The sequence below is a fragment of the Hypomesus transpacificus genome, chromosome 19, assembly GCF_021917145.1.
Source record: "Hypomesus transpacificus isolate Combined female chromosome 19, fHypTra1, whole genome shotgun sequence".
In the NCBI taxonomy this organism is placed as follows: Eukaryota; Metazoa; Chordata; class Actinopteri; order Osmeriformes; family Osmeridae; genus Hypomesus; species Hypomesus transpacificus.
Window position 1 is genome coordinate 2,539,408 of NC_061078.1, and position 13,181 is coordinate 2,552,588.

The 13,181-nt window shown below is 48.4% G+C and overlaps 1 protein-coding gene across 2 annotated transcripts in view; it reads right to left on the reverse strand.

The window, feature by feature from the left end:
- Positions 1–13,181, reverse strand: part of LOC124482184 (SH2 domain-containing adapter protein F-like) — a 74,425-nt gene that overhangs the window by 6,883 nt on the left and 54,361 nt on the right. The window contains exons 4-6 of one of the 2 annotated variants that reach the window (XM_047042595.1): positions 13,051–13,149; positions 578–746; positions 209–328 (exon numbers count right to left, since the gene is read on the reverse strand). In XM_047042595.1, coding sequence (XP_046898551.1) covers positions 209–328; positions 578–746; positions 13,051–13,149 — 388 coding nt within the window. The remainder of the gene's footprint in view (positions 1–208; positions 329–577; positions 747–13,050; positions 13,150–13,181) is intronic. The other variant, XM_047042596.1, reaches the window with a different exon arrangement.

The window sequence follows — 13,181 nt, forward strand, 5'->3', positions numbered from 1 at the left end:
GTTATGTTTAATCGATGCTAACCTCTTAACGGCAATGGTTTGTCATGTGGTGTAAGTTCCTTGAAATCCGTGTGTGTATGTGTGTGTGTGTATTGCTCTCTCGTTCCTGGATAAGATACTTACTTTTCAGATAAACCACATTATGATCAATCAAATGAGCTTAGTGGATGTAAGTGAATGTGTGTCTGTGTGTGTGGAGGGTTCTTACTTGAGGGAGAGGGAGTAATCGTTCTTGCTGGTCTCGCTGTTCCTCACCAGGTAGCTGGCCTCCTTACACAGCCGGAGCAGAGTCTCAGCATCGGTCCTGCTGATCGCTCCGTGGTACCAGCTACCGAGAGAGACGAGGGGGAGGGAAAAAGAAGAAGGGGAACAGACGGTGGGTTTGAAACGATAGGAACAGCTGGTCTTCCAGTCAGAAGACAATCTAACGATAAAATGGAAATGCTCACAAACAAAGCCTCTCCAGCCAACAAAGGAATAGGTGGCGATACAAAATGTGAATCTTTACTTGGGATGATATTAGCGGGAAAACGAAGGTGAGGCAAACTGGAGAGGGCGGTCTCTTTGTGCGACTTACAACTGGCTTTCCAGAGGCATGACGGGGTCAACGCGCTCGCCCAGGGCAGAGGGATCCAGAGAGTTCATCTTGGTGTTGACCAGACAGCCACTGGTGTGACGCTGGGCCGGGCGACCTTTGCCCTCCTTGGTGGGCGACATTCGAGACTTCTCCACCCCATCGAACTGGACTGTAACACAGGAGACAGACGGTGAAAATGTCCCTCTCTGGACGCTAGAACAGAAAAATAGCAGACTGTAACATAACAGCTGTCAAACATGAGATATTGGACGTGCTTATGGATTTCTCATGCCTTACACCCAGAGCATAAAGGTCAGAGTGGTACATGGAGTACTTTGCTTGGCTAATCAATGACGTGCCCTTCATTTACAGTTGAAGTCAATGGGCATCATGTGTTGCAAATACGAGCTGTACGTGACTGAGTTGCTGTAGCCTATTTAGCAGTCACTATGTTGTAGTCATGCCTCTCCTACACTGAGCCATGCAAACGAGAGGAGACAGCTAGCGGAAGTGGGTTCACACACACACACACACCTGTACACGGTATCCATGTGAAGGACACCTAAGACAACGGAGCAGGGAGAAATCAATGGTGCCTCACTGTGAACACATTCCACAGAGCCAGGACAACACAACAAGCTCAACGGCAGCCCAGGTTAATCATTGAACTGGTCCTTTAAAAGCACCAGGGTCAACAAAAAGAATGGACCGTTTCCTTGGAAACCTTTTTTTGCGAGGGAAAACGCCTCTTACAGGGGATGAGAGGTGACCCGTCCAGATTGTGACACGACACCGCCTGGTGTCACAAGGTCAAGCAGCTGGCCGCGGACTGGTCTGGAACATGCAACACGATCATCGTGTTTACATACAGGCTTGTGGGCAAAGAGAGAGGGGAGCCTGGGAGGGGAGAGCTGAGCTGAAACTGAAGAACTTCCTGGTTACGGTCACCAGGTCAAACACACCATCTCGACAAAAATAAAGCCGGAGGTGTTTTGTCTGCGTTTATTTTCTGTAATTGATGCCGTTTGGATCAAACTAGGGCTGCCTCACTTCCCTAAGTCATAACTGCACTCACCCGTAAACATCAAAGACCGTTCAAGCGCTTTGATCGCTTTAGGGTTAAAGAGATGCACGTCAAAGTTGAGCCAGGCAGAAGGCATCAATTTAACACGGTACTAGATGGGAGTTCATCTCTCTGCCCTCTCTGCTTCACTCTCATCAGCATTCTCCATCTCCTGTTCCCCCCGTCAGTCTGGTATGGTTCGTCCTGATCTCTGACTTTCATCACCCCGAGTTGTCATGGGCATGACATGCGCAGGCGGCTAGACACGTCGACGTCTAGACCACAGCTCCAGACAGCTCCAGACAGCTCCATTTCACATTCCCACAGGCACACCTCCTGCTAGGTGCAGTTTCCCCCACCCACATTCGAAGGCTGACAGAACAGCTACCGATATACAAATCAATCAATGCAGATGTGTTATGGGAAACCAGACCATGTAAAACACTTAAGTCAGTCAGGATACATACTAACTCTCAGAACTAAATCTCAATGAAAGGCACATTAACCACTGGAAACTGCAGATGTGATGCAATTCCATCATTAACCAGCAGGGGCTCCCCTCAACCCCTTGTCTATGGTGGTGGTGAGTCCCTGTGTGTCTGAGTTGCCTGGTCAGAACCCATTGGAGCATTGCTCTAAACACAAATCCATGAAAATGACTACAAATAGTTGTTATCTAGGTTTCTGCCTTTTGTGGTGCCCCGTTGGTCACAGTTAATCATGCAGCTGTATAGTGCAGCTGAATTACCACCCGACAATGTGTCGCTTCAGTGAGTTGCTTGGCTTAGTTCCAATGAAAGGCTGTCAAAAAGCATATGGATTGCATGGCCAGTATGTAGCATGTATTTATGTGTGAGCAACTGTGAACAATGTGCAAAAGCGGCAAATGCATGTTTATTGTATGTGTGCATGTGGCATATGGTTTCCATGGAAACTGACATAAGGGGAAGGGATATGTGTGGATTTGCAGCCCGTCACCCCTATCAGGGCTCACAACATGAAGACCCCGCCAATCTAGGAATGTTGCTGTGTGAAAGAGAGACTATGGTCTACAATATGTTTGGTTTGCTCTGGATTAAACATGATACTAATCATTATTATACATTATTATACCTATGGGTTCCCCTGTCAATCTCACGTATGTGTGCATGTTTGTGTGTGTGTAACAGAGATAGAGGGTATCAGAGACAGAGAGCATTGTAGAGAGATTATTGTTGAGAGAGAAAGAACGACCGTGAGAGAGAGAGGGCAGGTGAATGATTTCAGGTAGGAACATGTCAAGTGGTGTGTGAGGACCTAACTTCACCTCTGTCCTAATACCTGTGACAAAACCTGTTTAGATACCATCTCATGCACATGACGTCAGCGTCACGGGTCAAACTACCACAACAGCTCTGCAGGAACGTCACCAACATACCTACCCTCTTATCACTGGTTTGGCCATCAAGGCCAAGTCTGACCTCAACTGTTTATATCCACCACCAAAACCCATGTGAATCCCTCTTCCACAACATTCTCTACACCCCAATTAAACTTTCACTGACACACAGTAACATTCTGGCTATGTGGACAAGCTGATTATAACTACTTTTATAATCAGTTTTTATATAAATACCTTTCTCCTCTTCACTGACTCTACTCGCCTGCACAGGTCAAACGTCTATTCTCTGGGGGTATCACCCCATCAACCTACTCCTTTCAGAAACTGCTTTTATCTGAAGACATGCAGCCGTGCAAAAGAAAAAAAAAAAATATGAAGAAAAAAAAACTGGAAAAGAAATGATGAATTTCAGGAATGAGGCTCCTGTACAAAACAAAAGCTATCATTTGATTTGCTCCAGTGTGGTCGAGGCCGTGTCTGCCATGATTGCCAGCCATCTCTCCAGAAATGGCTGGAACTGAAGCTGCATTACGGGTTCAGGGTGAATGTCACTGGAAGTCACCCTGAGACTCGTTTCATTTCTTTCAGCTGAGCCCAACCTCCGGACGGACAAAAGGAGATTGAACAGGGGGGATTGACACACAGGTGAACAAGAGTTCTGAGAGGGACTTAGAGACATCTAGAAGTGCACACACACACTTCACTCTCAAGCCTGCCCCCAGTGTATCTGTGTGTGTGTGTGTGCTGTGTTGCTGCATCACTATTATTGCGTGTAAAGCAGAGCAAATGGAATCTCTTTATCAGATTGAACCGTCAGTCCGAGGGTGATGGATAGCTGATAGATCCACCTCCTTACGCCATTCCACCACTCCCAGAAGGATTTCAGCAAAACAGGGGTTGATGAAAGGCATCCGATTGGCCAGGGCCTTGATAAACACAGGCCACAGGGGTCAAAAGGACATCTCTGGGATCAGAACAGTCAAGAAACAGCCATATGTTAGGGCCACTGTGGAAAGAACAATTTACTCGACCACTCACAGCTTCTCTATTAAGACATAGACCTCCTTATTAGTAGTTATTTTTTACTAATTGAGACAGCTTAAGGCAAATTAATTCTCATTTTCTGATGGTACGTTTATCAAAAAGAGTTGGCTACCCGGTGGGTCGATCCTTCAGTCTGCTGCTGTATTACAGAGTCACAATTAAGATTTCCAGCTTGACATGTGGAATGATTAACTGGGCTGCAGCTCATTGAAATGCATGACACATCTCGAGACGTACGAAGCACGAAGCCATACAGTGCCGAGGGAGCGAGCCGCCTTGTAAAACCACCAGCTTTTTAGCTGGCATTCAGATACATTTCTCATGGAACTAGAATGAGAGAGTGTTGAGAGGATTACAGTGATATAAATAGAGTGCACCACTGACAAGCCCAACGGTCTAAATCTCGGATGGTTTCAACGTCAAGGCATGTTTCTTTTATCAAATATATAAATGTATTTTAATGAGTTTTTCAAAGACAAAAGAAAGAGCTTCAAAAGGCACCGAAGGCTGCACAACCTTTCGGGGAATCTTTTGGGGGATCTCTTTTAATTAAATTGTTTTATATTCAACCGAGACAAAACCAGGGGAAGGTAAAACAATGGATTCAAATCCCAGACAATTAATTCCTGTAAGAAAACAAAGGGTAAAGCTCTTCATTACAACCAGACGAAGAAATTCCCCACATTTTTATGCAGATGATGTATCTGTCCGTCCATCAATATTTTCAAATGTTGATCAGGCTGAGCTGCAGACACAGGCTCTGCTTCAGTGCAACAGCCCCTGTTCTACACCATTCACTACAGCTAACCCTTATAGGCTATGCTAACCCTAATAGGCTATGCTAACCCTTGTGGGTCAGTAGTTGTGTGTCACATTCTTATCACTGAAGATGCATATTATGGTGTGATTCTGGATCCCTAGTTATCTTGGGTTAGGGACCTTGATTGTAACCATACTTACAGAGGTCGCTGAGCCCCCTCCCCCCCCCCTCTGTCTACTGATGCTACCTTTGACCCCCCCCCCCCCCCCCCCCCCCCCCCCCAGATCTAGTGGGAGTTCAGACAGGGGGAGGATCGCCTTACACCCAGACGCCAGTCTTAAACCCACTCACATCACAAAGGGCCATACAGTAATTCCCACAGAGTTAGAGAGCATAAATCATTCACTGGTCCTGTTCTCACCCACGGAACCCAGTGGTGTTCTCTTACTGTGTCACGCTCACAGTCCCGTCCCCCGTCCCCCTCCCCCGCCCCCCCCCCCCACCCAAGGGGATACTATGACCAAGAGTTTTGGTTCTGCTTCACATGTTCCTCTTTTCCTTGGTAATTAGTCACTGCTTGTGACGGGGGGGGGGGGGGGGAAGAGCTGCAAACATGGAGACTAATTGAACTTACGGTATTGTTTGCTCAGAGAGTATGGCTAAGGTCATACGCTTTTAAGAGCGTCATAAATGCTTTGACCAAAATAGAGACACAAAACCTTTAGATTGAAATGTCTACTATAAAATATATGGATTGTGGAGAGAGAAATTTGGAATAGCTAAGATTATATTGACAAAGGCAATAGGGGTCACCTGCAACTGCAATTACCCATTCGGAAGGCAATTCAGCACAATTAAAACTAATGAGCCTTCATTCTTCAAACCTGGACTGGTGCTAGTGATTTTCTGCCACATGTAATCCAGATGGAAAAGTGGTTTTAATACTGAGGTAATGTGCAATGCCAAACTGATTTAAGATCAAGTGGCTCTGATCAATAACAGACACTATAACTAGGTAAGATAGAAAAGAACTGTCAAGGTGTAGCCACTTCAAACCTGAAATGCTTTATTCCTCCCCACACATTACATATTTCTGAAGTCCTTAATCAAGATGGATGAATATACAATCACAAGTGTAATAAAAAGGGGAGTGAGTGATGGAAAGAGGAAGAGAGACCAACACAGAAGAGACAGAGACCACGGAGAATAAAATGAAGGGACCACGGATAGCGATGGGGGGGGGGGGACATGGGAAAATGGTGACAGCGTCACCCACCATGGTGTTGCTGGTCGCAGGCTGCGTTCCCAGGTGAGGGGGAGGCCTGGGCCTGGGGGGAGGAGACTGGAGACTCCAGCTCCTCCATGAGGGGGGGGCTGTTGTTGAGCTGCCCTACAGGAGGGGGCCACGGCAGGTCCTTGATACCTTTAATCTCTACTGCAGGCAGCCCCGGTCACCATAGGAGGAGAATGGGAGGAGGGAGGGAGAGAAAGGTAGAGAAAAAAAGGGAGAGAAGGGAGAGAGAGAAAGAGAGCGAGCGAGAGACAGAAAGAAAGGTAGAGAGAGAGAGAGAGAGAGAGAGAGAGAGAGAGAGAGAGAGAGAGAGAGAGAGACAGAAAGAAAGAAAGGTAGAGAAAGAGAGAGAGAGAGAGAGAGAGAGAGAGAGAAAGAGAGAGAGAGAGAACAGGAACAGGAAACGGGAAAGATGTATCGTGAAGAGGATCCAGAAGGAAAGGAAGGAAGCAGAAGGAGGGATGGAGAAATAGAGGAAGGGAAAAAAAGAGAGCCAAGTCAGAATAAGGGAAAATGCATACACACGCACCCCCTTCCACACACATACACACACACACACACACCCTTCCACACACACACACACACACACACACACACACGGTACACTTCAGGACAGGTTTGCACAGTGCAGTAGAGCAGAGCAGAGCTGAAAGGGAAAGAATATTAGTTTACCTGAGAGAAGCGAGACTGCGCTCTTTGGCCTTTCCCCCCGGCCTCAACACGCGTCTTTGATGCTCTAACAACCCAGCGAGGGATTTTGAATTCGAGTTCAGCACCCCTGGATACACTACGACCCCCGCCATGAGGAGAGTGGCTTCTGGAAAACACTGACGAGGCTATGAAGCCCTCAGCAGGCCCCAAGATCGTCTGGAGTCAATAGTACCTCACTGCTAACTCACACTCAGCCAGGCTCATAACTAAGTTACCCCCCCAACAATGAGATAAACAGCAAGACAATTTTCTCTAGTGGACCGAGTCTCTGTTCTATCCATTGTGACAGTGGACATTCCCCAGACATAGGGTAGGTCCTTAGTAATGCATCACCCCCCGTCCAGACAGGACAGGGTATTACCAGAGTAAATGGAGAACTGCTCTGACACGCCATCTTTCACAGAGAATGGCCCACTTGTTAATAGCAAGAGAGGCTTCATAAATAAGACACAGACCAGAACCGCCCCCCCCTCCTCCCCCTCCCCTCATCCCAGCAGAAAGCCAGTGTTAGTGACTGAGGCTAATAAAGAAACACGACCCAGAAGGACTGGAAAGGCACATCCTGGGATGAGATGTGGTCCTGTCAGGTTCCACACACGCTTCTGTTATGTCCTCTTGTAATTGAATTTCCCCTCATAAAATAATAAGAATAGTAGAGTGGTAAGCTGTGCTTTGTTTGAGAATCAGAATCCAAAACCTGCCAACTCAGTTTGCGGGGCACAGGAGAAAGTCTATTCACATTAAACTACTCGACTAGACATCTTTATATTGACATTCACACCTACAGTTTACAGAGAGAATCTATAATCTCATCAGGCAAAGCCCACCATTAATTCAGAATCACCCACCTCAGGCGATTGAGCGACTGCTATTTTCAACTGTTGATGAAATCCAGGGGTGCATGTCTGTGTTTATGTTGGGGATTTAATATGTGTTTGTGTGTGTGTGTGTGTTTGTGAGTGTGTGTTTGTGAGTGTGTGTGTGTGTGTGTGATTGGAAGCATGTGTCGACAGCCGCCTGCGCATCACCGGGTTTTAAATGTTGGCAAACTAGCTTTTTTCATTCAGCGAGCAGATGAGCAGCACATTATGGACTTGTCCTTGTTCTGTCCTGTGGAAGATAGCTTTGGGCTGCAGTGGAACATGCAAATGAGAACGAGATTTCCAGCGGCCAGATGAAGAAGGGGAAACTGGAGAATATTCAGTCAGACAAGCAATTACAGAGCCCTGCAGACGTGTCAGGGAGCCGGGCCCGGAGAAGCAGGGCTGTGGGCCTGCCCGCTGTGATGAGCACCTCCCAGCACCATTCACTAAGTCTGGCTCAACACGTCCCCGCAAACAGCCCCTCAGAGGTGAACCGACCGGAGGTAGCGAAGTCGGCAGGAGGTTGGGAGTGCCAGCAGCTCATATAATAACTTCCTCTACTTTCAGGGTGAAGCGGGGGGCCGGGCCGCAGTGCGATTCACAAGACTAATTCCTATTTCACATTTGCAGATTAGCGTGTAATTGTTTTGGGAAGGCGAAAGCTGTGCTTAGCGTGGCCTTGCTCCCAAGGAGGAGGAGGAGGAAGATCTCCAGGGTTGAGCTCAGCTGCGCTTGGCTGCACTGCAGAATTATGTGCTGAAGTGTCACACAGCCCTTGTCAAAATGAAGGTAAACTAGTTCAAGTGGCAGAAGTGGCTTCAAACCCTCCGGGGGACAGTTATTTCCCTTACCCTCGAACCTGTTTGAATTGGCTGACAGCCTCCAGGCCTTTTCTCTGAATAAACCCTGGCTCAGATGTGATGCTGTTGAATGGCTGCTTGAGAGGTTCTGGAGGACCCCTGTGTTGTTCTGTCTCTCTAGAAAATAAGCTCTCTATGCCTTTCGATGAACCTTTTGACATGCGCTATTTGTTGCTTTGGATAAAAGCATGTGGTAAATGAAGTGTGACGAGAAACAGGGAGCAAAGAGTGACATGTACATGTTTCAGTCAGCGCTGTATGACAGCACATGGGAGAGAGAAGAAAAAAAACTAACAAAAAAAACACACCAGCCATTTTGTGGTTCCGGATTTTGTAGTCTGCACACCACGATCTCTGGAAGCCCTGCCTGTTCCAGAAACCACACACACACTGTTCTAAATCCATCTGGGTGCCTGTGCTAGCTGGTTGGGTACAGGTTGTTGTAGTTAACTCTGCCCTACGAGTGACGCCTCTTCCTCCCAGTGACTCATGGGGTTGCTGCGCGGGCAGGAGAGTTGAATCGGGGGGAGGCAGTCCCCTGATGTCTCAGCAGGCTACAGCCTGGAGCTCACCCCATTCCAGCCGGCCCCTGGGCACTCCCAGGGCCCAAAGACAGCCTCCCGATCCCACCCTGCCTACCCCCAACCCCCCCTTTCCTCCAGCCTGCACACCTCAGCTCTCTCTCTCCCACATACAAGCTGTCACTAAGTCTTTGCCATTAACTGTAATGAAGAAGCGCCGGCTTTAGGCAGGGCGGGGCGAACGTGTTGTCTCCGGGGGATGGCTGTGTCTAACAAGCAGACGTGCATGCCTCGGAACACGTTCCCACATCGCATTCCATCGTCTATAGGAGTTGACAGATGGATATCACAGTGCATCACCAGTGTTTGAGCCGACTCTTTCATCAATATGCCGTCTGTCGTTTGCATAATCTTTCGGTGTTTGTTGGTACATACGACCCACTGTTGACAGAGAGAAAGAGCAGCTTACAGACAGACAGCAGTATCCTGTTGGGGGGGGGAACCAATCCATTCGGAATCAACACGCCCGTTTCATTCATCCAATTGAGTGTGCAGAGCCTGAGGCGAGACTTGTTTGAGCGAAGCTGATTGCCGTCCCCTCAGAAGAGCGAGGTTGGGGGCAGAGAGGATGCAAGGACGTCGTCCGCTCCAGGGTAGCCCGGTGGTGGGCAGGGTGGCATGGTGGCTCCAGGCTGGATGGCCTGGTTTCATCCAGCCTGCCTGTTGAACCCTCTCCTTCCCCCAGGCTGGTCTCTCCCCCAGGCTAGGCACACTCAGGCCCAACACAACAACTACAATGGCCTCACGTCCCTGTGTACTTTTGTCTGTGATTGTTTTCGCACATTCCTTCATAGAGGGGTTTATACATTTCCAACGACTCTACGAGGAGGTAGTTGTTCGTCTTGCTTTTTTGATTGGATTTGACGGTGGGAGATCCAAGTAAACAACACCGCCACATAAATCCCAGTGGCCCACTGCCATTGACCCACTGCCATTTCATTTAGCTCTGCTTAATTTGCCCTGCTAATTGCATGCATATTCAAAATAAGTTGGTCGATTGCAATATTTACGCAGTGCGTTAGGGTCCTTTCAAAACCGAAGCAGCCTCCACAGATATTAGCATACCGGGCACAGCGAGTGAATATTTCACAGGACCCGCAAATGCCACTTCAGACACGCAACTCGTATCCATCACATTATGCCGTCCACCTCACTCCAGCGCAGACTTGCAGTGAAAGAGACAATCTGCTCCTATTAAAAATCAAAGCAGAGGTGTGTGAGTGATGGAGGGGTGGTGACAGTGGGTCCCTTTTCTGTGTGGTTCTACCCAGAGGGAGGCGTCTCTCAGGGCTGTGAGCCGGCTGGCCAGCGGGGGTGCCAGGGGGGGGAAGAGGAGGGGAGGCAGGGAGGCTGGCAGGGAACACACTCTGTTGTGTGTGTGTGTGTGTGTGTGTGTTGTGAGAGAGAGTTTGTGTGTGCTTGCATGGTGGGCTGTGCGTTGCACTTTAAAGGACAGCGGCCGCATTTGAGGCTCATCAAAGAGGTCTGTCAGGAAGGTTATCAGAGGGGCCACACAGCGGAGGGGGAGGGCAGGAGGCTGCAGAGCAACAGCCAGCCGCCAGCAGCCAAAACACGGGGACAGGGGACCGGCCAGGGCACGTCAGCCAGGGACAGATGCTCAGCCGTGGGGCTGGGGCGACCACACACACACACCATGCCTGGTTCTTCCACATCTCACACACCAGTGTCATCACGACTATACTGAGACCGCTCCAATCATTTCATTGAGGAGTTGTGCTGCAGATCTTTTTGGGTCATTAAGTCCTTGAAAATTCATTAGAAAAACTATAAAGCAGTGTTGCTCTCCAGGACCTTGCCGAGACAGCGCCTCCTGTTATCTGGTCTGCATTAAACGTGTAGAGTTACACTGGCCCCCAGCCAACAGACAGGAGTTAGGAGCCAGTACACAGGGGGACAAGGATTAAATAACACGGGCTCTCTAGCAAGACACACACACAGACGGCTCACATTTCCAATGGCAGCTTGTCCGGGGTCTGGGTGTTAGCGTGCGACATCCACACGCATGAGCGAGTGCACCCCCTCCCCCCCCCTTCCCCCCTCTCCACCTATCACAGAGGGAGATGCTCTTCATGTGGTCAAATTCTAATGCATCTCCCTCACTTCCTCCCCTCCTGTCTCATCCATCACAAAGTCCGGAGAAGGGGGGCTGATGGCAGAGGAAGGGGAGGGGAGGGGCTGATGACAGAGGAAGGGGAGGGGAGGGGCTGATGACAGAGGAAGGGGAGGGGCTGATGACAGAGGAAGGGGAGGGGCTGATGCGAGGATGAGTGATTAACCGGACCGCATGTACACAACCTCCAAACACCCCTAACAAGGCAGGGAATTTACATCCCATCGCATATCTGTCAAGAGATAAGCCCACACTGAATAATAATAGTGCAGGTGGACCTGTGAACCAAGGACGTGTGTGTGTGTGTGTGAGTGGGCGGGCGGGCAGCGAGACAGCGCCAAATGGAAGGGGGAGCAAAGGAGAAGAGTGACGCAGAGCTGGGGTTTTATTTGACTGTCCTGCCTCTATCTGTAATGAAGACAAACTATGCTTTATGCAGATAGAATGAAGTGCTCTCTTGCCAGAGAAGGTAGCCCGTATTGTGCTTGGTTGTTTAATACCTCTTTCACACTCGACTCGATTGGAAAGTGTGTGCATCGTTCTTCATTACCGGTAGATTTTTTGTACGGTAGCATTTTAATATCACACGTAAGCGTCTAAATATAAATAGCAACTTGAAGTGGTTTGGAAACCCCTCAAAGAAAAGTTTGAACAATTTCATTATTCATCTATGCAAATGAGAGTTGTGAAATGCAAACTCCAATCTCAGCATCGGCTTGGGGTTAAACCTGCAACCTACACAGCCTGCTGGAACTACTGACAAAGATCCCTCCCTAGAAAAACCCTTGAAAGCTTTGTAGCAACTTGGGTGAAAACAGCAGAAAATAAATTGGTCCCTTCCTCCAGGGGAATGGATGTCCCTGACCCTTGACCCTGGTCTGACCCCTGACTACATGTCCTCAGTGATAGTCTCTGGTTGTGACCTTTGGATGTGTTATATTCCCAATCACCAGGGGACCCAGCAATGCTGACATACTCCACGCAAAGGGCTGACACTGATGACATCATCTTCAAAGAGCTGGAGTCTGGAGCTGTGTGGAGCATAACCTGAGAGGCATAGGTCTGTAGACAGTGCACAGCGCTAAGGTCCCTTTTGAATCAAAGTTCTTGAACTTTCCAGTGTCCTTTGATGATTGGAGGCATCTGAAGGAGAAGCAATTCACTGCCAGGTCTTTACACTCTGCGAACGAGGGAGGGAGGGGGGGTCGACTTTTACAAAGAGCTGCTTTATGACAGATTGTCAGGGGAGACGTCTCTCTCTCTCCCTCTCACTCGCTCTCTCCTCCCTCTTTTCTTTCTTTGTGTCTTATTCTCTCCCTTTCTCCTTTCAATTCCAGGACATCATTACGGCCGAATGGAACATAAAAAGGTTGAAGGCGTGCAATAAATCAAAAGCATCCTACAACCACAGAAACGCTCTTTGAAGGACAACTTCAGCACTCATATCTCAGTTCTTCCAGAGAAGATCAATTTGACGTCCAGAAGAAATGAAATTAATCATCATCAAAGGAGAATGAGAGAGAGACAGAGAGGAAACAGCCCCCGAAATAAACTCATCGGAGAGCTATGTGACAGAAAAATAACGAGGAAAGAGGAACAAGTTATGAAAAAACAATATCAGTTTCAGCAATGGCTGGAAAGGGCAGCACATACCTACATGGCAAAACTTAATTCATGTGAGTTAACAGGGTAACTAAAACGAACATACAGAAAGACAGACAGACGGACAGGCCAACACAGAGGAAAAGTTAGAGAGAGAGAGAGAGCCCCAGCCCGCGTCCATGGTACCTGTGAGGGGTTTAGAGGTGCAGTCCTTTCTTCTCTGGGGACCTGATCCACCGCCACTTACAGAGCCCTCGTAGCTAATGCAGTCATAACAAAGCAGAGCTGTTCAAGGGTGGGGGAAAAAAACAAGAAAA